General features: G+C 42.1%; 1 protein-coding gene and 1 long non-coding RNA gene across 5 annotated transcripts in view; one reads left to right on the plus strand and one right to left on the minus strand.

Annotated features, from left to right (window-relative positions):
• Nucleotides 1–26,604, plus strand: part of LOC115508432 — a 367,104-nt gene that overhangs the window by 328,254 nt on the left and 12,246 nt on the right. The window lies entirely within an intron of this gene.
• The window catches only part of FHIT (fragile histidine triad diadenosine triphosphatase), a 1,435,036-nt gene that overhangs the window by 30,821 nt on the left and 1,377,611 nt on the right, over nucleotides 1–26,604 (minus strand). For all 4 annotated transcript variants that reach the window (XM_030307140.1, XM_030307139.2, XM_030307141.1 and 1 more), the window contains one exon: nucleotides 118–227. In XM_030307140.1, coding sequence (XP_030163000.1) covers nucleotides 126–227 — 102 coding nt within the window. In that variant the 3' untranslated portion in view covers nucleotides 118–125. The remainder of the gene's footprint in view (nucleotides 1–117; nucleotides 228–26,604) is intronic.

Consider the following 26,604-nt stretch of genomic DNA (forward strand, 5'->3'; position numbering starts at 1 on the left):
GCTTTTATATCTTTTGAATTCCTCTGTACCTATTTTTATGTGTCCCCATCCTGGGCAGGGAGTCTCCTTCCAAGGCCCCATGGAAGCTGTGAGTGATGATGAAGGCACAGTCTTTACCTGCAAAGTCACTGAAAGTAGACCCTTAGTGCTGCAGCTTCTGATGCCATTTCCTCCTCAGATCTCCACAAGGTTGGGGAGTCCTCTTCCTCTTTGTCATGTTTCTGGAGCTTTGAAGAAAACAATGGAATAGGCTTATTAATAATGGGTCCTTGGGATCTCTGAACAAGTGTTGTGCAGATGGCTAAACAGAATTTGCAAATCAGAGGCTGAAAGGTGTATGTCCTTTAATTGTATTGGTTGCCAAAATTTGAAAATGGGGAGGTGTCATGTAAGTGTCCACATTTCCAGCTTTGGTGATAACATAACCAGATCAGGCTATGCTGTGGCCTGTTCGATGCCTTGTCTTGTCTGCTGGAGGCCGTAAGTGGGAGGTCACAGACTGGGGAGCTTCCTCCCATTTACAGTAATCCCCAGTACTCTCTGATCTTATGCTTGGCTGGCATCATTCATGTATTTTACTCACCATTCAATGAAGAAACTGTTTTACACCTACCCATGATCATTCTCCTAAAGTGGCCTATGGTTTCCCTACTATTCTCTTTGGCTTAGTCTCTCTTATATGAGCTTGGAGCAGTTTTGTTCAGTGAAGCAAAATAGCCCAAGCAAATCTGTGATAACAGTACAAGAGCCATGAGTACTGAGTAAGAAATAAGAGCATATCCATTAAAAGAGGCTTTAGCAGGCAAACAGTTAAAAAAAAAATTAGAAAACATCAAGAAATTAACAATTGATCTAAGTCAATTAAATCATTTAAAAATCCTCTTCAAATACGCATATTTATTTTTAAAAACATCTTGTATATGTCTCAGATTTGCATATAGAGTAAATAAAATTTCCATTCTACCAGAGAGAGGATGTTCTCAGAGCTCTTCATTAGAAGAGCTCAATTTTCCCCCTTAATCTCCTATTGCAGTTCAGTTTTATTAACTAAATTTGTTATTCCTGTGTGTGGCTTTATCCATTGTAAAATGCTGAAGGTATAAATTCACAGGATGTGCAGTGTAGTATTTTGTAAGTCGTTTGAAGAGATTGAGGTAAATGTTTTAACAGTACCAATGATGGCCAGTATTTATGATATGAGCCGGTGGTTTCTTTGATGTGTATTATTTCATCCTGCACCATTTCATTTAATCTGTACCATAATCCCTACACAAGGCAGGCACCGCTTAGCTCCATCTTTACCAAGGAAGAAATTGAGCTCTGAGGAAGTTCATTTGCTTGTCAAAGATCAGCCAGCTAGGCAGTGGCTGAGTTATTCCCAACAATTTTTGCCTTTTTATCTATCCTAGAGGAGCTGCCTGCCACCTGAGTGGCCAGTTCCACCCACCAGGCGCAGTCCCCTCCCCAGCCAAAAGGCAGTCCTTTGAAAAGCATCTTGCTGCCTCAGCAAAAAGTCTCTCCACTAACATAGTGGAGTTTGCTATCTTGGGCCAAAATCACTGTAAATCTAACCCAGAGAGACCCCATTCCCCCCAACGTGGCCCCTTGGAGCAGATGGAGAAATTTCCCCAGTACTTCTGAGCAAACTTTGACACACAAAGCAAACCAGTGAAGGAATGATACCCAGGCTCTCCAGCTGAGCTATATTTCCACTTGGGGTAAGTTTGAGTCTAAATGAGGTTCATTAGCATATAACTGGGCCACAAATATGTTGATGAGGGTCATGGATCTTCTGTTCAGAATTTGGCTGCCAGCACTCTGGTTTTACATTTTGCCACATAGATTTAATTCTCCTTAGTGGAAGAAAACCACATTAAGAAGTCATTTCCCTCCTCGCAGAGGCAGATAGAACACCATCGCTACAGGCGAGTCAAACAGGATTGCTATTTTTCTACTCAAGAACTAATTTTCATTTTGATACTAGCTTTAGGTCTGTTATAAATCCATCTTGTAACAATTCAATAGGATGACAAAGAACAATATATACAGCCCAGAAAATATGGCCTTCCCACTTCTGGTGCTGCCATTGAAAAGACACAGAAACCCAGCATTAAGTGACTTCATCACCACAGATCATACCAGATGAATCCAAATAATTTAGAGCCTGTGAACGTTAATGCCTCCCTGGTTATTAGGAGACCGTCTGTTATTGTCATATGCCTTACAGATGGCAACGTTGTGCCCACACTTCGAAGTTGTTTATGCGAGGTAGAGAAATAAATAAAACAAAAACTAATCATATTTGCAAAGCTCTGCTGTATATGGTTTTTAAAACTTAGAGGTTTCCCTCCTAAAAGCCCCAGATGGAAAAATGTGGCTTTCTTTAGAACAGTAGTGCTGGCTACCCACTGGATTCACCTGGGGAACTTTAAAAAACACTATTGCCTGGGTCCACCCAGGGATTCTGATTTAATTTGTTTGGGGACAGCCTGGGTATGGGGACTCTTTCAAACTTCTCAGTTAATTCTGAGGTGCACTTACTCCTTGAGAAGCAAGGCATTTGGGAGAAATGTGTATGTGTATAGATAGAGCCCATGCACATAGAGAAATAATACATTTCCCTTTAAGACCATTGCTTGTCACCCTGTCAATAGAAGAGAGGCTGTTGTTTGCAAACCCTGTTTTACAACTGCTTTTCTTCTCTACAGAAATAGGGAGTCCAGGAATGATCCTGATGAGCAAGACCTGCGTCTTCAAAGAGGCACCCAGGTGACTTAGAAATTAAACGTGGTGTAGTTTGGGGTACATTTCTTCCTTCCTGAGGCAACCCAGGAACCTGGCGGCTGCAAGCCATTGCAGGCTGGCAGAGGTAAGCTCTATTGACCTCAAACAGTGGTTTATGCAGAAGGCACTACATGCCAGAAGGAAGCTTTATTGGGGAGGGGAGAACTTCAGATGAACCTTCCAGATTAATTTAGGCTGTCCACAGGGAAAGGCACTGACTGCTTACTAATGCACATGGTATTTATTCTGTCACCACAATGCTAAGGGCTGGCCCTGGCACTAGAACACTGAAACAGACCCATTTATTGTCATTATGGGATACTCAGAATAGGCACCAAATGGTTAATTATAAATGGTGGTGGGGGTGGGGAGATTTACAAATGGAACAGACCCTTTTGCTGCCCATATGAAGGGTACCCAGGTAGGGAGAATAGGCACCAAATGATTTATTACAAATAAGGAGGAGGCATTTCCAAATGGGAGGGCTGCTGCTGGGAGGTCCTGACCTGCTTTGAAAGGCTTTTGAGTTTCAGCTTGGTAAAGAAACAGAGTGCTATGATACAGAGTGACGGGGGAGAAGGGCTTATCTAAGGAACATCTAGCAACATCTCTCCAAGAAGATAAGGTTAGGCTCAGACTTTGACAATGAGAGGGCAAGCTCCTTAACCTCTTTGTGCCTAAGTTTCCCCCCACTGTAAAAAGGGAGCAGTAAGAGTTTTGAGTAGATGTACTTGGCACTTAGTAGTAATAAGTGGTACTTAGTGTTTGCTGCTGCTATTATTACTACTATCAGGCTGGATACACCATCCCCATCACAGTGGGGACAGAGAGGTTTTGTCCAGGAGTAAACTTGCCTTTCCTGTCTTCATGGTTCCCCAATGACGTGTGTTTTTTTGGACCTTAAATACACTAAAAGGATTAAGAGCTATGGTCAGAATTCGTATGGCCCAAACCAACGACTCTAGTGAGGCACTGAAGTCTGAGGATGAGGAGAAAATTTAGCTCCTGCAGCTTTAAAATGACCTATAATAATCCCTAACTCTCCAGGTTGTTAAGAGTAAAAAAGGTATCAATGGAGGCTCCTCACAGGTCAAGGTCAAGGTCTTAGAATAAAAGCATGTGGTAATGATCAAATGTAGTCAAAATTACCCTGAAATCAGGGCTGCCAGAGTTAGCAAATAAAAATACTAAATCAAATTAACTGAGTGTCCTGTACATCTCATGTGATATTTGGGACATATTCTTACTAAAAAGTATTACTTATTTATCTAAAATTCAAACTTAACTGGGCTTCTCCTTATATTTTATCTGGTAACTCAGCCTGGGGGACCCCCTTTGAAAAAGAAAAACCAAAACGCTGAAAGTGCTTGGCTCACATTGGGGTTGTTCCCACACCTGCCTTGCTATGAATCCAGGAAAAGACACAGGCTGTCCAAAGGAAGACCAAAATCAAAGCTAGCATTTTGTTCACTCTAAGGCTTAGTATTGGATGAAATGAAGAGTACTCTTTAAACCTCACAGCTCAGTGGTTCTCAGGCGCACACTTTTCCACATTTTCACATCTCTGAAATCAAAGTGTGCTCCACAATCGACGGTGTGTCATAATTTAATTGGCAGTGTTTTTCTTTGTTAGTCGTACATGAAGAAACGGTGCTTCTTCCTGTTGACGGCGTCTGGGGTTCAATGCACTACAGTGCTCCGTCTTTCCTCCTGGTAATCATATCACACAAGCTAAATGGCCATGACAGTGCTCAACACCACAGCACATTCCTTACCTCCTCTCTAGGCAACAGTGAAACTGTTGAACAGTTGACACTGTTTTCACAGGCACTTGGTTCTTTAGGGGAAAGTGCTCACCAGAGTTAGAAAGTTTGCAAAAAAATTTGAGCCAAAAAATCTTTATTCACTCAACAGAGTGAAGTCTGTGATGGCTCTTGGAAGAGCATTCTATTTCCATATAAGTTTGAAAAGAGATTAAAAAAAATGTATCTGCAGTCATTTCACTTTATCTGCCTGAAATGATTTTGGAGAAGGTAGTGTTAACAGGATTTCTGACTGAAGTAGTGATATGTGTCAATTTTGACATTCTGCTCCTTCCTGGGCATTGAGTGTGCTATCACAAGATAGGTGAGGTAAAGATCAATTCCCTGATGTAATGCTCAAACTGCCTTGGCTATTGACTTTTTTATAGCTCTGTAATGGAATACAGTAGGAAGAATGATTCACAATAATTTAAATGTTTTTCAGGATTTGGAACTAACCTGTAATAAAATGCCAAGTTGTCTTCAAAGGCTGGGGAAGGTGGGGGGAAACAATTTAATACCACTTCTTAAAGAAGCAAGTGCTGAATATAAACTTGAGTGTTGTTCTAGAGTACGTTAATATATTTCATTGTTATTTTCTAAAACAACATAAAGAGCAGGAAGCTTAAACTATTTCTTACGGGTTGATGGTTCTATTCAGACAGGTGTTTATATAGTCTTGAAAAGGAAATAATATCAATGAACACGGAAGTAAATCCATAATTTTCTTTTAGAACTAATTCTCTGCCTCTATTTTCAATATAGCCAACAAGCCTTTGTTGAGCACATGATATATTCCAGGCACTGTTCTAGGCATTATGGGAACTGTCAAAATGTATAAGCCACAATCTGTGCCTCCCGGGGTCTTACCACCTCAAAGGGCAGACAGATTTATACATATGTAATATAAGTCAGTCTGGTATAAGAACTGGGCTAGAAGTTCCATCACAGTGTTCTCAGAATATCTGAGGAAGAGAGTAATTCTTGCCAGGTGGGGCCTTTGGTTGACTTAAAAAATCAGGATTTCCACTGGGCTTAAAGCATGTGATTTCTGGGCAGTGGGAATGGCTTTAGCAAACACATGAGGTGCATGCCAGCTCTACTGCAACTCATGCCATGGCTAGCTTCCTCAACTGCTGGCACCCCTCTTTCCTGAGGAGTTCTGACTTAGCTTTCCTCATAAGCCTGACCTTCTCTCAGAGTAGTCAGAGAACTGAAATTTAGTTGCCATTTTGAGAAGCCTTAACATTCCATTGTTTAAAGATGGGGAAGACAGGGGCGCCTGGGTGGCGCAGTCGGTTGAGCGTCCGACTTCAGCCAGGTCACGATCTCGCGGTCCGGGAGTTCGAGCCCCGCGTCGGGCTCTGGGCTGATGGCTCAGAGCCTGGAGCCTGTTTCCGATTCTGTGTCTCCCTCTCTCTCTGCCCCTCCCCCCGTTCATGCTCTGTCTCTCTCTGTCTCAAAAATAAATAAACGCTGAAAAAAAAATTAAAAAAAAAAAAAAAAGATGGGGAAGACATGGGGTGCCCGGGTGGCTCAGTCAGTTGAGCATCTGACTTCAGCTCAGGTCATGATCTCATAGTTCATGGGTTCGAGACCTGCATCGGGCTTTGCGCTGACGGTGTGGAGACTGCTTCAGATTCTCTATCTCCCGCTCTCCATGCCCCTCCCCGCCACTATCTCTCTCTCAAAAATAAATAAACATTAAAAAAAAAAGATGGGAAAGATATCTCATTGGCCCAGAAGATGGCCTCCAGTCTATGATTCAAAGCCACAAAGAGCTTTGAATCCTGCTAAGAGAAAGTTACTCCATTTTCAATCTGATTAATCAAAAGTCTTAGTACTAGCATGTCCTTACTATGGTACCAGCATGACCTCTAACAGAAAGAGAGGAGCCATCCAGACTCTAGCTAGAATGTAATAAGATTGTTTTGTTTACATCATATTGATTTTGAGGGTTATCTCCCATTTATGATGTCATCTCAAATTTCCTTTTAAACTAAATTTATTTAAGGTAAAGAGTTGAGTGAGAAAATAGATGAAGTAAAACAATGTCAGAAATAGAGGATTAAGCACAGCATTAACCTTGAAAGATGGTCCAGAGGTGGGAAGTATAGCTGAGGTGAGCAAAGTCACTGCAAGTATGAGGCTACAGCATGGGCCTTCTAGGATGTGGATGTAGTTGTTTCTATTGGGCTGAATCAAAGGAGGCTTCAGAATTTTTTTTTTTTTTCTTTTTGGACAGACATTGAAAGTCAAAATAGTTTAAAATGATAAGAGCTCTGAAGAGCAACCAATGCATTGTGATGTGTGGGGATGGTAGAATGGTGGGGGAGGGGTTGTGGGGGGAAAGGCCTCACTGAAGAAATGATGGAGAAGCTGAGATGCTAACAATATCTAGAAAGCCATGAATCGAGAGCAGGGAAAAAGGGTATTTCATGCAGAGGGAACGGAAGTGCACAGCGAGGGAAAAGGGATCTTGGTTGAGTCACTGACTAGAAAAGTAAGGGACATGGCAGATAATTTGCAGCCTGTGGGGATGGCTGAGAAATGGGAATTTTATTTTTGGTGCAAAAGAAGACATTAAAGGGTGGGAAGTGGGGAAATTAAAAGCTTAGAATAATTTTTCATTGAGTGGCCTGGCTGGAGAATGAATTAGAGACTGCTACTGCAGCAGCTGGACCAGAAATCATGGGAGCTGGGCAGGCATAGACTGGACCAGAAGGGGGCCCGTCAGGCTGGAGGCGAGCTCAGCTGCCCCATAATCCAGTGTGCTGGTGACTTAGCTACAGTGTGTGCAGTTAGTGAGAGGGTCTCCATGCCTCCCTTCAGGCAGATATTTCTTTGACAACTTCCTGCCAGGCACTTTATGTAAAGCACGCTTGGATGCTGGCTCCCCTGCTCAAGGCTGCTCTGAACCAGTATGAAAATCACTCCTGTACTGCCCAGTATGTGACTCTCTTCAGTTACCTGCTTCCCAAACTCCCTAAGATTTCCTGGACCATTTAGATTGACTTGAGTGATATTTCATAATTCTGGATGTTGTCTCACTCCGTCACATACACACAGCCAGCATCCTTTAAGCACAAGTTTCCTCCCCAAACACTAAATACCCTTTCTCTCTGTGCTGGTTATTGAGCAGTTAGTCACCCACTTTGGCCTCTCTTGGTGTCCTAATGAATCGCCTCTTGCTTTCATTTGATGCAAAATAATAAGTCTGTACTGCCAACCATTGGTAGCTACTTCTTTCATAGAACCCTGAGGTTCTGCAAATATTTCTTTGTGCGAAAATATGTTAATTGCCTCCCCCCACCTTTTTTTTTTTTTTTTTGAGAGAGAGCTAATGCACACAGAGTGGTGGGAGTAGAGAGAGAGAGGGAGAGAGGGTCTTAAGCAGTCTCCACCATGCTTAGCATAGAGCACGGCAAGGGGCTTGATCCCACCACCCTAAAATCAGACCTGAGATGAAATCAAGAGTTGACATGTAACCCTTTGAGCCACTCAGGCACTGCGACTGCCTCCCTTCTGAATCTCTGTGTGAGCTGGAGCCCTGAACTGATGGCTAGATTGTGAGACTTCTAAGTGCAACCAAGTGGCCTCTGGTTCCCTCTGTTCACTGTGAAGTTTTCGAAGTCCAAATCATTGCCCTTTATGGAGAGAAATCCAGGTAATGCACAAAGCATTCATCATTTGATTAGTTGTCTAAGCTTTGACTTAAGCCTAACTTGCTTGAGTTAAAGCAAAAAAAAAAATTTTTAGTACTGCCAATGAGGCCAAAATGCTGAAATAAGCTCTTATATTAATTAATGGTATCCTACTTTCAAGGAGTATAGAGTGTTGATGTTTAAGAATTTGTAACCCCCAAAAGTATTTATTAACTAGAAAATCACAGCACTGGAAAATAATTATGCCAAACCACTGTACTATAACAGAACCCAATTGCTTATCCAATTATACATTAAAGTATCACATTGTCAAGCCGATTGCCAAAGCAGCAAATGAGACTTTGCCAGCATCACAATTTGGACCAGATATTACTCAATTGACTGTACTGTGAATGGTCCTCAGAGTATCCCATGAACCCTATAAAACCTGTACAAACCAGGGTGGGTAATTCAGGTTTGGTGGAGTACATGGCTGCCATCATAAAATTGCTTTAATTGGCTAGACATTATAATTTGTAGTTTTCCATCAGAAACTTGTTAGGAGCAATTCAGCAAAGGGAGGTTTCTGCTCCTGGTCTTACGCAGTTGATTTCAATGAAAATAACAAAGTCACTTCCTGTCAGAGGCACAATCTTTGAGAAAGGTAAACCTAGACGGGGCTTCCTGGATCTGCCATGCTGCCTCCTGGCCTGCCACCATTTAGAACTTTCTTACAACATGGCATCAGGGCAGGTGAGGAACAGGGCTCAGGGACTGGACTGTGAAGGGCTGCGGGGGTGTTGATATGGGAGTCACTACATTCGAGAATCATCAGCATAGAGTAAAATACAAACCTGAATTAATTTTAGGATTACATTTTACAGCTAAAATTTTCTTCATAGTTTACCACATGAGCCTCATGTTTATAAGGGATGAGAGTGATCCCACCTAACAATCGGGCCAATCATTTCAGATGAAAATCCCATGATGGCAATAGTGATCACCTGGGCTGGGTAGAGAAATCAACTGTGCTAACCCAGCAGTCCTTGGTATTCCCATTATAATTCCTTAATAATAGTTAATTTGATAGAAAGTCTTCTGTTCAGTTCTCATGGGTATGGTAGAAATCACCAAATTACAGTAACATCCATTGGTGTATCCTTAATGGTTGCTGGGTCTGACACCCAGTATGTAGTCAAGAAGCATATGTTAAAGGTGCTTTCCCTCCCAACTTAGCGGCTGCACAATTTCAACATTCCCATTTTCCAGATGAAACATCTGAGTCTCCAAGGCACTTAAGTCACTCAACCAACATCACATGACTACTGAGGAACAGTAGTTGTCTGGATCAATATGGTTTATAGGCCCCTAGTACACTCATTGGATCCACTCTGTAAATTCTTGACAACTTTTCTTTGGTTAACATTTTTGAAAGCAGGGATGATAGAGCAGCACAGAGAAGAAAAGAGGTTGCAAACAGAGATCTACCTCCCAGCTGAGATCAGGCTGGGTAGCCCCCTCTGAGGGGACAACTGCATCTCAGGCAAGTTTTCAGTAAATAATCACTGATCTCTGTCACCTCACCCCAGGCTCCATCGTAGCTGAGTTTTACTGGCTTTTTAATGTGTAGGAAATTGGTGAAGCAACAGGGACTAGAGATTTCTACCAGTCTGATTTCCTCAGGCCTCCTGTTTCTAGAAATGCACTCACTGAGAAATGAAATGAAACTGCTTCTGAAAGGGAGTTTCATGATGGAGCAAACTTCAGAAAAGGAAATGTTAATTCAAAAACCAATTTCCTCAGCCAGCCATATTCCACAGGCCTTCCCTACTCCCCTCCTCCCACCCCATGTCTTGGATACTGGTGTTTGAGCAAGAGTGTTCTCCTTTATTCCTAGAGTGATGTCAACTTGTGGTACTCAGAATGAGGAAAGAGAAAAGGCAAGGGGCCAGTTTCTCATTTCTTTTGAATCTCCTGAATGTTGCCATATTTGCTCCTGCTACAGTGTAGATTCTTCTTCCAAAGGCCCATTACAGAACCTTTAGAAACACAGCCCAGGCAAGAGAGCTCTCCTGGAGGAGAGTGGGGTATCTGTATTGTAAGAAGCACACCACCAGGCACACCCTATTGTAGATATGGCCTCAGAATCCTGCTCAACACAATCCAGGCAGCAACAATGAAGCCCTCAAAATAAAACCCATTTGGAGATGCTGAACTAAGTGAGCTGTTGGCTGGGGGTTGCACAATCCAGGTGCCCCAAGCATTGGAAGCTTATTTCTTTGCAGAACTCAAAATTAAATTATTCAACAAATAGTAGTAATATGTCTGCCACATGGTATTACACTGTGCAATGGTGAGCAAGCTGGACAAGGTTTATTGCCCTCAGGAGGCTTACATTTGAGGAGAAAAGGAAGGCAATTGGCAACTATTCAAATCAAATCGATTACTACCATTCCAAAGAGAAGTACATCAGATAATGCAGCCAGGGAAGGCTGCTCTGAGGAGGTGACAAGGAGGCTGAGAGGGTTCAGCAAGTACTCATACCCAGAGGAAGGGCAGAGGTATCCGCATGGTCTGTGAACTGGCCGCAGGTCAGTGACGGGAGCAGAATGAGGAAGTGCCCGAAGAGGCAGGCAAATCCCCTTCCTTTTAGTAGCAGAGGCACAAGTACTAGAAGAGAGAGGAATGGGACGATTCAGTCACATCATCTTTGTGGAGCATCTACTTTTTGCTGGTCTCAGAAGAATATGAATCAAGTGAAGATGTGGTAAGTTTAGACTCCAAGGGCTGAAGGGGGAGAGGCCAGCTGGAACAGCTGGGCCCAGCCTTGCTTGTGAGATAAGGTAATGCCACTTTGGGGCTTCAGTTTCGCTTCTTGGGCCTCTACCTCTCCTTAATACCAGGCCATCCTGATAGGACGTTTTCCACAGAAAAGCAAACGAGTGGCAGACTTTTGGCACAAGTGGTTACCACCGAGGAGCAGTGAGGACACAGGGTGACCTCACAAGCATCTTTCCGAATATTCACCATATGTTTGGTGGAGCTAAAAGAGCTACGCAACACCATCTGGCCAGGTGCCTTGCACCAGGACTCACATGTTGGCAGATGACAAATGACTAACATAAAATCTATATTCTAAGGGTACTCACCACTCCCTAGATTGCTCATGAATTTCTTCCTTTTACAAGATAATTGTTCTGCCTTTGGTTACAAAACCACACCCCCTGCTACACACCCATTGAATGTAACATGCTGTTACTCACAAACCCATTCACTTCTGATGGAACTGTTCCAATGTCCTTCAAAGCTGGGTTGTTGCGAGTTGCACAAATAAATTAGGAGCCAACCTTTCCCCAATGCCTCTATTTCATTTAAATACCTTCTTTAATGAAGATATAAAGCCTTGGATGCAGCTGAAACGCTAAGTTTACCATGCGTGACAGCAGATCTTTGTCACAGAGGATTTCAAATGCCTTTTAAAACAAAACCAAACCAAAAACCAGAATACTTGAAAGAAACTGAAATTTCCTTGTTATAGGCTCAGCTGCTCATTTTATATACCCTATAAGTGACCATAATCCAGAAATCAGCACAGAAAACAGATGTAAGGCAACTGCAAACATACATATACAGCTTCACTACAGTGAACACCTAAAATACAATGCCAGGCTTGTGACTATTTTGAAGCATCAGACTAGAAAAGAGATCCTTTCACCTTTTTCAGTTTCCTGAATCTAACCTCTCATTTATTTACTACTAAGATGTTCAAGAGGCACTGTAGAAAGGGCCAAGCCTGGGATTTATATAAATGGCATATCAGTAAATATAACTATATATATGAAAATCCAGGCTTGATTCATATATATATATATATATATATATATATATATATATATGTGTGTGTGTGTGTGTGTGTGTGTATAGCTTGATTTTGAAATGTCATTGTTGGGAGTTATAACTTCACAAATAAACAACCCATAAAAAGAGTCCTAATATTTTAATTAATCTCATCTCAGTGCTGCTTAGGGGTTTAAAGGAGTTTGGTTGCTAAAAAGCAACCTTTAAAAAAAGGATAAAAGATCAAAATGCTTGAAAGTGCTTCTTAAAATTTCTGGTATCTATTTAAAGTCAAAGAAACAAGCATTTGAAAAATTCTTGTTCTAGAATCAGGGTATGAAACCAATACTTAAAATTCTCCAGTCCAAATAATCCAAAGGGCACTGGTACCTTGGCTTGAAATCTTACCCCTCCCTGAGACAGTGGGACCCTAGCTGACAAGCTGTGCCAAGAGACCATTTGTCTTCACCCTGAGTCTGACTCTCTCTTCCCCAACCTCTACACATACATCTTAGCTTCTTCGGATGCACAGCACAAGTTCACATACAAATATCACCTTCAAATGCTGATGAAGTTGAGCTACACCTGAGTCTGTCAATTCTGTGGTCCAGAGAGACTACGGACCTCAGGTGAGAGGATATATTGGAGCATCTTCTTTGGAAAATAGTTTGGCATGATTGCCTAAAGTGGACATTCACAATACCCTGTGACTCAGCAATATTATATCCAGGTATATACCTGGGAGAAAGTTTTCTCCTGTACATGAGAATGTTCAAAGTGGCTCTAATTAAAACAGCAAGAACCTGGAAGTGATCAGTATTCTTCAGAAAGTAGATGAATAAACAGATATAGTCATATAATGAAATATTACACAGTGATCAAAATGACTGTTTGACAGAGACAATTAGCCCGTATGGCCAAATCTTAACATATGATGAAGGAAAAATAAAAGGTAATATGCTACATGATGCTTTTTTATAAAGTTAAAAAGCAACTCAAAAATCTATCCTTTTACAAAATGCATAGGGATGCCTAAAACGATGTAAAAAGAAGTGAAAGCAATGGGACCATGAGATTCCAGATGATGGTGTAAGTGAAAGGGTGGGCTGTGGGCCCATCATCATGGTGTAGGTGTAGGATAGTGTCAAAATGGTAGTTTCTTGTCTTGAATGATGGGCTTGTGGATACTCAATTAGTCACTAAGCATAACTACAGCAAAACAGGCCATGAATGAAAACAAACATGGCCATCCTTGGGCAACATAGATTTTACAACATAGGATGACTGCAATTTCCCTCCCTGTGGAAATCCAGCTTCCATTCGGAGAACCTCCGTGAAAATTACAACATAGTAGCATTTGCTATGTAAGAGCACTGAAGTTATTAATTGGATTCCAGATGTCTGAAATTGATGTATCCCTTCACTGAATCCCCCCTAGGATCTATTTTGGGTATAACACTTCACACAGGATGCTGTTCTTAATTAAAACTGCTCTGCCTTAAGAGCTTTATGTCTGTGAGATAGTCATCCAAACATTCTCCTCTCCATAAATTTCCTCTTATGTCCTATTTCCGAAGCAAAAGTAATACTCGCCTGGATTTTAATAAACATGTCTGCAGCGGTAATATAAATTTCACATGCTTTCTACATTTCATAATCTCTTTTAGTCCTTTTCTTTATGCTGATTCTCAGACCGAGACTGTATTCTAAGGGCTTTGCAGCCCTACCTCCTCTGTTTCTGTTTCCCACAAACAATATGCTGATTGCTATTAAGGTAGGAAACATAGATGAGACATTGAAAAAAGCCATTAACTTCTAAGTAATTTTTCTCCTCTCCCTCTTTAATTTTTGATTTTGGCAATAACTGACTCTAGTTCATTGACTTTAGATTGAAGCCTAGTAACCAAGTTATCAGTCCAAGATCTGTGAGTGTTCCTAAATGGTTACTCAGACTGTGTCTTGCAGATGCCAAAATTAAAAAAAAATTAAATCAGGCAAACCAAAATTTTGGCATTCCAGAAGCAAATCAACCAATCAACACCCCCCACCCCCACCCCCCACCCACTGATTGACTGTTTTTTCACTTTGCAAGTGGTTATTTGGGCCCTGGGTAGAGAGAGAGAGATCACCTACTTAAAAAGGGAGTCAGATTCAGGACTTAATCCTACAGCCAAATGGCAGCTAAATCACAAGGAACAAATAGTGCTCTGTGGAAAATGGACCCCTGGCCAAAGGAAAGAGGCTTTTGATCCAATTCCAAGGACCTTCTGCTCTAGGGAAGTGAAAGCATCAAAGGAAGGGAGGCCAAAATAATGAGGCATAATTATATTGTTATTATTAATGGATTTTTACTGAGCATGCACTAAGTGCCAGGTACCAAGTGTTGGTACAGAGATGATCTCATTTAAGCCTCATTGAATAGCCCTGGTGCTGCCTTCTTCATTTTCAGGTGAGGAAGTTAAGATGAGAGATGTGACCCTACAGCTCACGGGTGGCTCAGACTCTAGGGTTCACTCCCTTAACCTGCATGCCCTCTCTCATAGAACAACATCCAACATCTGCTACACAATGGAAACCAAGTTCTGATGTCTAAATTAAAGCATTTCTGCACACAGAATCTCATTGGATCAATTTTGGGGTAGAGGCATAATACTGTTGTTCCCATTTTACAGAAAATGAAACAAAGATGGGGAGATTGAGTTGTGTGAGACTTTTCTGAAGTCTTAGATTGAAAGCCTTGGCATGTTTCCCTACTAAAAAGGAGCCTCAATGAAATATAATAGGCATGCCCTGCGCCTAGATTCTGAATTGGAACATCCCAGCAAGAGAACCATATATTGGGGCCTCTCTTATTTAAAAAGTATACATTAAATTCTAGGTAGTGGCCCAGGGCGGCCTCCCTTCCTTTGCTATCAAATGCTCTGGTCCTGAGTTACTGGCCTTTGACATGACTTTCTTGGCACGATAGGCTCCTATTTACCATTTCACCCGATCTCTCAATCCTTTGCACCATCTGTGCCTACCTTATTTAAGTAAGAGTGGTTCTTTCGACAGCCTGTCTTGTTTTACCACCAGTCTTCCACACATACTATTCTCTGCAAGGAATACATTTATTCCCTTCCTTTCCCAAGACTGGGTCAGGTGACCCTTTCATGTGGTCCATTTCAGGGCATGTATTGTGTTGAAAATATATTCCCCACTAAATTATAGGTTCTATGAGGGCAAAACCATGCCTATTAGTAACACTCAATCTTCCCTTAGCCTTCAAAACAACATCACATAGTTCAACCTAATAACTTTAGTGAAGACCTTAAAAGACTAGAATTAGTTACATAGTAGGTGTTCACTAAATACTTCTTACCCAAATCAACCAACCATAACAGATACTCAAAAGGATGCACCGTTGTAGCCATCCTCAGTCCTCAGAGAAGGGTTTGATTGTGTTCTTTCAACCACATGGCACTACTAATGCAGGCACACAGACACACTGTAAGAGTGATACACAACAAAATAGGATTTCTCTGTAATCCTCACCAATCTGAAATTCAACTCTAGTTACTTAATCAAAAATTTTATGATATAATAAACTTATGATGAACCCAAGGAGATGGCCAAATGTTGGGGGTCCTTAGTCTTTGCTCATGGATCTCCAGTTGTGTCTTTTCCCCTTTTTCAAAAATAATGAAAGAAAGCCAAAGAGCAAGCAGGAGGGCAAATGAAAGGTATGTTTATGCCTGCACAGAGGGAAGCATCCTACCTTTATTTGTGACTCAGAATGAGTGACAATTTCCTTGTTTCAGAGCCTGGAAAATCACCAAGGAAGCTGACCTCAGTTGTCTCACAGCTAATCATCCTTTGAAGGAGAAGCTTGAGAGAAATGGAAAGAACAGGGTAGAGCAGAGGCGGTAGTTCTGAGTCAGCTCTGGGTGGTCAGTGAGTACCCATGGCCACATCCCCTTTCTGAGCCGGCCCATCTCCCATTGGGTGAGGGGGAACATCTGTTCCTCACCCTGAAGAAGACTTGGCATGATGCCTGTTGGTTCCTACCAAGTTCTTTTGCATTGTGGGCATTCTTCTACGTGGCTTCTTAATTGTACATGTGCACACACTGTTTCAAATGGAGTTTCCATTGCCTCTGCTCACCGCGTATTACATTTTTAATCAGTATATATAATTACTTACCACAAGCTGCCAGGCCAGATTTTCTGAGCATTAGTCTAATTAACTTAAGCTTGATAATTATGTTTCAGATACCATAGCAGTACACACAGAATTTGCAGATTATGCCGCCAGCTTATTTGATTCCAATAACATGTTTTCTCAGACAGTGGGTTAGTTTTGATTTTGTTTTTTAATGGCCATCTGATAATTATTTAGGTTTCAAAGTTTGCCATCAAACAAAATCATTCTGCTATTTAAGACAAGCTTCTCAAATAATTAACACAGGCTGGACTAAAATAGATTTCAGTGTATTTTTACACACACAAATCTGTTTTTTTTTTTTTTTTTTTTTTTTACTAATATAAGCTCAGGCTGAGGAAATATTAAAGTATAAAAAGTTCTGATGGTCAAATGGTGTAACCTTCCATGTTTTGACTGGTCTATACTTTGCCTTTTCTCTTTATATTTACTTGCCTTCTAGTGGATGAAGAATAAGAGAAAAGGAGAAGCAAAAGAAACTGAAAACCCCCAAGACTTGTAGGTGAGAAATTAGGGCATGAGAAATTCCCACAAGAATTATAAGCAATGTACTAAGGGATTGCTATGTGCGAGGCACTGAGTTAAACTCTTCTTGTGGATTATCTCATCTAACCATCCAACAACCCTCTGTGGTAGGTGTGTGTTATGGACTGAGCGGTGCCGCCCCACAAGAGATCTGTTCAATCTCTAAACCCCAGTACTTCCCAATGTAACCTTGGGTCTTTACAGAGGGAATCAAGTTGAAATAAAGTCATTAGAGCAGGCACTCGTGCAGTAAGACTGGTGTCCTTATACAATGGGGAAGTTTGGACACAGAGAGCCATGCACACAGAAAGAATGTCATATGAACATGAAGGCAGAGACTGGGGTGATGGGTGTTCAAGCCAGGAAATGCCAGAGATCGCCAGCAGACCCCCACAAGCCAGGAGGGAGTCATGAAACAAATTCTCCCTCAGGGCCCTCGAAAGGAACCACCCCTGCTGATTTCAGACTTCAGCCTCCAGGACTGTGAGAAAACACAGTTGCTTCACTGTGTTTCAGCCCCCTACTTCGTGTTGGTTTTCTATAACAGCCCTAGCGAACTAATACGGTACATATAACACTACTCCCCATCTTACAGATGCCCAGGCACAGAAAAGCTATGTGGTGTGTCCAAGCCCACACAGCTGCCACATGGCAAGGATGGAGTCTACAATGGGGCCTTTCTGACTCCCAAGCTCATGCCCTTGACCTTACCTGCACACCAGCCACACTGCTTCTGCCTAGGAGTTGGGAGATCAATGCAACAAATCTTGGAAATGGCTGGCATAAGGTGGTGCATGTTTCCAAGTTTATATACAGCTGCTTTTCTTTAAAAAAAAATGTTGGCAATCCCTGCTTCCTACTTTCTGAGGGCAACAAAACAGAAAGTATCTTTTCTCATAAGGACCACAATAGTGCAATTTTGTTCTCTTGCCACCTGTAACATGAGAGAATAATAGGCCAAAGTATCAGTTGCCAATTATGTAAGGCATAAGTGGAGAACAACCAATGAAATAGCCGCTCTATTTAATCAACACAATCAGAGAGGAAAGGACAAATAAGTCTTCCCAAGATGTCATAAAAGATGGAAAGAGCCAGAGATAAGCCTGCTCCAATAAAGGCCAAAGACATGGAATAAGAATAATTCTTGGGAAGAAATGCAAACTCAGTTAAGGAAGGAAAGCATAGGAATGTGAAAAGAAGAAAAGACACTTCTCCAAGAGTATCTACTGCCATGATCCAATAGAAAGTTTGACACCAGGGAAAGGAAGGAAGCCTCACATGCACTGAGGGCCTGTAACATCTAGTGTGTGTAAGACAGTAAAACCACCCAATTCCTCCCAGGAATCTGCAAACTAGAAGCTGTCACCCCCATGTACTGGAGATACAGGCTCTGAGCAGTGAAATAATTAGCTCAAGGTCAACCAGCAAATCACTGGTAATGCCTAGATGGAAGAACAGAGTAAAGGGCTGTCTTAGAGACACTGAGGCAGAGTCTTTAGGAGAACTGCCTTTCTCCTAAACCAGTAATGTTGAGGTATCTAGGTACAAGGTTACACTTAAAACATGGGCTACTTGCTACTGGGAATTTTCACAAATTACATCAGAGTTCCTCTAGAACAGGAGTTCTTACCATTGAGAAACTGATCAAAGCTGTGAGTTCTTCCCCTAGAAAAATGCATGCACACAAACACATAACCTGTACATACAACTTCCCTGGGGAGATCATGGGCCCCAGCTTTAAAACCCACAAAGGATACTTATGCCTCCAAGGACCCCAGGAATGTCATGATGTTACAAAAACATGGAGTGTGCCACTGCACACCTTGATCAGGAAAATTCCTCTCCTCAATCCCTGGTTTGTATTTCTGTAATACGTCTATCTCCACCACTGCTGGGGAGCTCTACTGTGCTTCAGTCACCTTTAGTCACCTGCACATCCATGCCTCCTGACCTAGTAAGGATAAAGTAAATGTTAGGTGAATTATTAGATGGCTTCAACTTGAGGTGTAGCACTTTCTTCTTTCTCACTTTCTTCACTTCTACTATTAATGTAAATTATGCCATAGCCAGCCCTGCTTTTTCTGAAGGGTTTTGGAAGGACCATATGCAATAATGCAAGTGAAGGCAATTTCTGATAGTAACAGTGAACACTGGTTTTGTTCAGACACTGTTTTATGCCCTTTATGCATATTCATTAATCCTCACAACTGCCCTAGGAGGATAGCACTAATATCTCCATTTAACACAGGAGCAAGATAAGTCCAGAGAGGTCTGGGAACTGGCACAAGTAGGCACAGGGCTGGGATGTAAACACAGGCAGCTGGTGTCTGCACCAGTCCTCTTGACCACTGTCTACTGTCTGTCTAGACTAGGCAATGCCATACAGATGTCTGAAACTGTTATGACAAGAAGGCAAGGTGGCCCTCTATGAACACAGCAGAGCTTGGGTGGAAGCGCATTTTGGGAGGCTCTCCAGTAAGACCACCAGAAGAGCTCAGTATTCTGACCACAACCAGTTAGCATCTCAAGCCCATTAACAGACCTGAGCTCCGTTGGTAGAGCCAGCCTGATCTGTGAGGTAGCTCTTCTTTGTGAGCATAGCACATGCCCTTTCCTTTTATGCTTTCCCAGCACCTGGAACACTGATTTCAGCTCTGGGTGGAGTCGAGGCAGGCACCAGTGAAGAGAGACAGCAGCCTCATGGGGGACACAAGTTGGAAACCATGGAGTGGAGAGCCAAGGTTCCTTCTAAAATCTGTTAGATTCACAGGTACTTACTGTATGGACCCCTCTTAACATACCTGCAGGCCATTCAGCCTGTGATTCACCTGCCTGTGACCATTAAGCACATGCCACACCATGCAATACCCTTTCTTTCCTGATTCAAGCAAATGACTTCCCTCCTCTGATCTTTAGTTGGAGAGTTCCCACCTGTAAAGATTTCAAGGAGTCCATGCCCAGATGTACCTTGGATGGAATTCCAAATATTCTGTAAGAGGCCCCATCTTTACTGCCAAGCATAGCTGATATTTAGGCTAGGGACAGAGCAGTGGCCAAGCTCCAGGCTTATCCTCTCAGAACTCACAACCCTGGTGGGCCACACAGAAAATAATCTGGCACCTGCAGAAAGCATGGAAAGTGCTGTGGTGAGGAAAATACGGGCAACTGTGGGAGCACTGAAGGGGGATCTATTCTTGTCTGGGGGAAGACTGCATGCAGAGGCCCCCAAAAGCTGTATATCTCCCTGCCTTTACATTATAACAAAAACCCAAGATACCATACTGACATCAATGTTCAATGCTAAATGCCTGCATGTTTTAGTGCACTTTATCTAAAACATCTAGAGCATGACTAGAGCATCTTCTCCCACTGTTCTTCTCATTCTTGTTCATTCTCTGGGTTTCAGTTTGAATGCAAAGACCTTTAAAGAGTTTTTAGAGCCTACCCTACATCACCTACTCCCTCGGGTCCTTTATAGTGTATTTGCTTCAGATGGTGTCTGTCGCATCCTTCCTACCCTGAGTATAGACTGAAGACTATCATCTGGGGGCTTCTTATAAATACAGAATCTTAGGCTCTAGCCTGGGTGAGTTTAAGCACTTTACAGCTGCCTTGTCCAGTTCAGCATCCACTAGCTCCATGTGTCTACCGGGCACTTGAAACATGGCTAGTATGGGCTCACATCTACTATACATGTAAAATACACACCAGCTTTGGAAGATTTAGTACAAAAAAGAACGTGAAATACCTCAATAATTATTTTATACTGGCTACCTGTTGAAATAATATTTTGTATATTTCAGGTTAAATTAAAATACATTAAAATTTTATCTTTTTTTGGGTGGACACCTAGGTGGCTCATTTGGTTAAGCATCAGAGTTTGGCTCAGGTCATGATCTCATGGTCAGTGAGAGCCTCACATTAGGCTCTGTGCCATCACTTCAGAGCCTGGAGCCTGCTTCAGATTGTGTCTGCCTCTCTCCCTGCCCCTCCCCTACTCGTGCTCTGTCTCTCTCACTCTCAAAAATAAATAAACTTAAAAAAATAATTTTACATTTTATCTTTTTTTTTTAAACATGGCTACTCTAAGGTTTAACAGTACCCATGCAGCTGACATTGTATTTATATTGTACAGGACTGCTTAAAATCTCAGAACCTGGTTGAGGATAATGATCAGGAACCAGTGTCAGTAAACTATAGCCAACTGGTTGAATGGGGCCCAGTGCCACTGTGGTAAATGCACTGTTATTGGAATATAGCCATTCTTACTCCTCACATATTGTCTGTGACAACTTTTGTGCTCCAAGGGCAGAATTAGGTAGGTGCAACAAAAACTGAATGGCTTACAGAGTCTAAAATATTTACTACCTGGCCCTTTACAGGAAAAGTTTGCCAACCCTAGTCAAAAGCATGGATTCCAGAGGTAGAGGGTCTGGCTCAAAATCATGTCACTACCACCAGTCAGTACAAGAGGTTGGGCAAGATACTTCACATCTGTGCCTCAATATCTGTATCTGAAAACAAGGATAGGGATAGCTATGTTATAGAGCAGCTTTAAAGGTTACATCAGTTGATGTATATGAAATTCTATAAAGCCTTGCACCTACTAGGTTCTCAAGAAACATTAACCACCATTGCTATCATTGCTAGCAATGATCACAGGCCATAATTACACATTTTTGCTTTACCTTTTTTCTTATCTGTCGCCCGACCAGATTAAAAATCCCAGGGAAGGGATGCCTGGGTGGCTCAGATAGTTGAGCACCCAACTTTGGCTCAGGTCATGATCTCACAGTTCCTGGGTTTGAGCCCCACATCGGGCTCTGTGCTGACAACTCAGATTCTGCTGCTTCAGATTCTATATGTCCCTTTTTCTGTCCCTCCCCTTCTCCAGCTCTCTCTCACTCTCTTTTTCAAAAATAAACATTAAAAAATTTTTTTAAAAAACTAGGGGAGCAGGGACATTTTCTATCTTGATTCAGCTATTTCACTGAGCTCAGTTTCTGGTGAATAGGAGAAAGTCAGTAAATATTTGTTGAATGAAAGAGGTACAGAGGGAAAGTAATTTGCCTAAGGCTTCCTGACCAGTAAATGGTCAGGACTTGAACCTGGTTCTTCCTGCTCCCTAAACTCTTTACCTCCCCTGCTACACCAAGTGTGGTCTCTAGACCAGCAGTGTCAGTGTCACCTAGAAGCTTGCTAGAAATGCAGATTCTTAAACTCCATCCCAGACCTATTGAATCAAAATTATTTTCACAAGATCCAAGAGATTTATGGGCATGTTTTAGTTTGGGAAGTGCCACTCTGGGCTATAATTCCCAGTTACGACTCTCTGCTATTCACTCAACAAGTAGTTAATGTAGTATCAGTCTTTCCATGGAGCGCTCCATTTTGACCGCCTTATACCCAAGCTGATGATTGGTATTCATCCCACTAAAGGCCTGGGGTGTTTAGGTTCTAAGGGAAATGTCACTGTGCTATGTCAGAAAGTGCCCTTTCTCCTGCCAGGTTCAAACCACTGCAATGTGGGGTGACCTCTCTGCACAGAAGTCTGCTTCACATTCCATACCAGCCTCTAATGAGCAGGCCACAGGCTCCAGAGGATGCAAGGGGTATGAAAATCTACTCCTAAATAATTTCCCTCTGGGCACCTACCTCCGTGAATTTGTTCTCCCCTACATTTTACACACCAGTGGCCGCACCACCAAAATATACAATCCATTCCCATGCTTAATAATTCAGGCACCTTCCTTTTTGAGACTACAAATGAAAGCAAATCATCTCCTACTCGTAGTAAAAAAAATAAATAAAATTCTCCCCAATGCTGACTCTGGTTTTCTTACTAACCGTCCAGCTCCAAGACTGTATGATCTTCACCTAACTATTTTCTTAGAAATGGTCCATTATGTGGCACTTCAGAGGATGAGGGTGTTTAAAATTAGCACAAAATCTTACAATGGATTCCCATTTGTCACAGCAAGAAGTTTCAAATCATGGCCATCAGATGAACATTTTAAATTAGAAAAAGACTGATTAGCATAATTCTTAAGGGTCTGAACTCTAAACCCACAGATGGCCTCTGAGGAGGACTGACGAGGCAGAAAGGGGATTAGGATAAATCTCATTAGTTAGGGGTGTTCCTGTTTCTGGAGTCAAGTGGTGATGGATGGACAGATGGATCTAATGAAGCCCCATTAAAGTCTTTTTGATTCCCACTCACAGTGAGAGAACACATTACTCCATTAATGGCTCTGGGAGCTAACACAGCCCAAGTTTGGTGCTGTGACCTCAAAAATGAATTTGAATTGCCTGTCCAGCTCTTTGCACATATCCGCAGGATATAAATGAGCCTGAAAACTCTGTGCCTGCTGAGGCGCCATCCCTGCCTATGCCCCCACTCCCTCTGCCTCACTCCCAGCTCAGGGACTGAGCCTTCCTCTTGGCTGGCTTCTCAAGGCACTCAGGCTGGAGTCCCACAGCTTTTCTGTTTCTCCTGTTCTACAACTTGGACGTGTCCTAGGGAATGTGCTGTGGTCTGCATAAGTTCCTGATGCTACATGCTGACACAGACTATTGTTTTTCTCTTCATTGGGGGTGATGGCTATGCATTATCGCCATCATGTGCTGATTAGGAATGCGATGGAAGGGCCAAAGACAGGGTACATTTCTTGAGAGGCTCCTGACTTAGTCACAGAGATATGAGAGAAGAACAATATAGGACATTTCACACGCTAGGTGCAAAGTAAGGGTGTAACTGGCTCTGACAGCCAAAGAACAAGGTAGACAGAATGGTGTCTATCATGGAAAAATCAGGGAAAGAGGTGGGACTCCATGGGATTTAAAGAAAGGCCCATCTCTCCCCTAGATGACCACAACCAGTTCCTACTCTTGTTTCTACTCTTGAGACTGTAGAGTCCAGCATCACTGAACAGTAAGTCAGATCATGTGATCCTCTCCAGTAATAATTAGAGCAGACACTGAGTATTTACTGTATGCTCAGCACTGATGGAAGCACATTTCATGAATTATTTTATTTAATCTTCACAAGAGCCCTGTGCAGTAGAGTGTAGTACCATCCTCTATATTACAGATGATAGAACTGTAGCACAAAAAGGTTACCTGGCCCAGGAAGCAGCAGAAATGGTAGTTAATTGCAGGCATCCTTTCTCTAGAGCTCAGATTCTTAAGCCCTATAACTGACAATCTTGGGCCCCTGTCATCCCATCACACATGGAATAAAATCCAAACTCCCTTCTATCCCCATATTGCTCTAATCTCTCCCACACTCACCATTCTCCAGCTACATTCTCCAATTGTGGTCCACATCAGGCCCTTTGCACTGGGAGTGCCCTTTGTCTGCAAAGTTTTTCTACTCTCTCATACCCAACCTGGAAGTATCTGCCTGACCTTGATACTCAACAATTTACTTTACTCCCCTAACCACTCACATGATCCCATTTAAGGCCATGGCTCTAAACACCATATCCATGGCTCCCAAATTTGTTTCTATCCTGGAACTCTCTAATGAGCTCCAACCCTGTGTATTCAACAAGTTCCCTGATGAGTGCTCTTACATATGCAGCAAAAACCTCATATTTCTGATAACCAAAAGAAAACACCTGACTAGTACCTTCCCCATCCTATGCCAGTTTTCCTATAAATATTGCTAATCATCCAGCTGGTTACTCAAGATAAATAACAGGAGTTAGTTCTTAGTCTCTGAGCCCTCATAGTCAACTCCATCAACACAATTGACCTGATGTATTTCATCAACAAAAAAGACATGCTGCCAAATGGCCCACTTCTCTTCACCTCCACTGTACCATGATCTATTACAAAACAATGTGATAACCTCCCAATCGATTCCCTTGTTTGCACCTGTGCCTTCTTCCAGCTCAGCCAAAGGGATCCTTGTACAACTTAGATCATGCCATTTCCTTTTATAATAATACCCTACAACTCTAATCTCATACCAGGTCTACAAGACTTCTAGGCCACCACCTGCCTTTGTAACCACAGCTCCTTCTGCCTGTTCACCAATGCTCCAGGCCCCCTGGCCTTCTTTACATTTTCTGAGCATGCCAAGCTTCTCTTAGACTTATGGCTTTCTCCATCCCTATTTATTCTGCGTTGAAAATTCTCTGTCCCTAGGTTTCCCGAGACTTGCCTCTCACCTTTTAGTTATCAAGGGAAATGTTCTCTCTTTGGTAAAGCTTCTCTGATACCTCTATCAAAATTCATTTGCTCCAGCACAAATACTGTTATCGTATTACCTTGTTTCCTCTCGCTATCTGAGATGATGAATGTTTGTGCGTTTACTTGTTTTTGTCTGTCTTTCCCACGAGAGTAATCTCTTTGAAGATTTGGGTATGATCTGGCTTCTTGTTCATACTGTATCCCCCAGAGCCCAGAACTGTAAGGGGCATTAAGAGCGTTAGTTTAGGGGCACCTAGGTAGCTCAGTTGGTTGAGCATCTGACTCTTGATTTTGGCTTAGGTCATGATCCCAGGGTTGTGGGACTGAGCCTCACATTGGGCTCCGCACTGAGTGTAGAGCCCGCTTAAGATTGCCTCTCTCTTCCTCTACCCCTCTCCTACTCTCCCCTCTCTCTCTAAATTTTTTTCTTAAAAAGATAATTTGTTTAATAAAAAACACCATTTGATTATAAGCTGACAAAATGCAAATAGAGGAAGTAAGATTGAAGGCAGATGATGATACTGAGATTCCTATCCTATAGTCAGTGGGGATGGGGAGTGGATAAAGAATAAAAGTGAAGGGAACTTCTAGAGAGTGGAAGGAAATCTAATGCCTTTCCTGTGTTGAGTGTTACCCATGAGACCCTGGGGCTATACAGGTAAACAAACTGCCATGATCTCTGCCCTCACAGAGTGTCTGTTGTAGCATGTTGTTTAACCCCTTCGTCCCTATTTTAGGATAGGGCAGGGATAAGTACTCTATTTTTTATAGAAAGGGCCAGAGAGTAAATATTTTAGGCTCTGCAGGCCTACCATTTGTGTTGCAAATACTCAACACTGCTGTTGTAGTGCAAAAGCACTACGGACAACACAAAATCATGGCTATGTTCAAATAAAACTTTATTTACAAAAGCAAGCAGTGGGTTTGATTAGCATGTGGGCTATAATTTGACAAACTCTTATAATTTGACAGGCTCTTCTTTTGTATGAATTTCTTTACACCTATCATATAGAAAAGTAGGCTTTAGAATAATCAGGGTCTTGTATAGAAACATCTAGATTTATTTATTTATTTATTTATTTATTTATTTATGTTTTCAATATATGAAATTTATTGTCAAATTGGTTTCCATACAACACCCAGTGCTCATCCCAAAAGGTGCCCTCCTCAATACCCATCACCACCCTCCCCTCCCTCCCACCCCCCATCAACCCGCAGTTTGTTCTCAGTTTTTAAGAGTCTCTTATGCTTTGGCTCTCTCCCACTCTAACCTCTTTTTTTTTCCTTCCCCTCCCCCATGGGTTTCTGTTAAGTTTCTCAGGATCCACATAAGAGTGAAAACATATGATATCTGTCTTTCTCTGTATGGCTTATTTCACTTAGCATCACACTCTCCAGTTCCATCCACGTTGCTACAAAGGGCCATATTTCATTATTTTTCATTGCCACATAGTACTCCATTTTGTATATAAACCACAATTTCTTTATCCATTCATTAGTTGAAACATCTAGATTTATTATTAACCTTAAATCCCCTCTAAAGCTCTTAGAAGACACTGAGTAGACTTGAGCTGTGGACCTGAAGTTCCCATTATTCTTTTGTTTCAGTCCACTAA

Source organism: Lynx canadensis, chromosome A2, assembly GCF_007474595.2.
Source record: "Lynx canadensis isolate LIC74 chromosome A2, mLynCan4.pri.v2, whole genome shotgun sequence".
NCBI classification, from domain to species: domain Eukaryota; kingdom Metazoa; phylum Chordata; class Mammalia; order Carnivora; family Felidae; genus Lynx; species Lynx canadensis.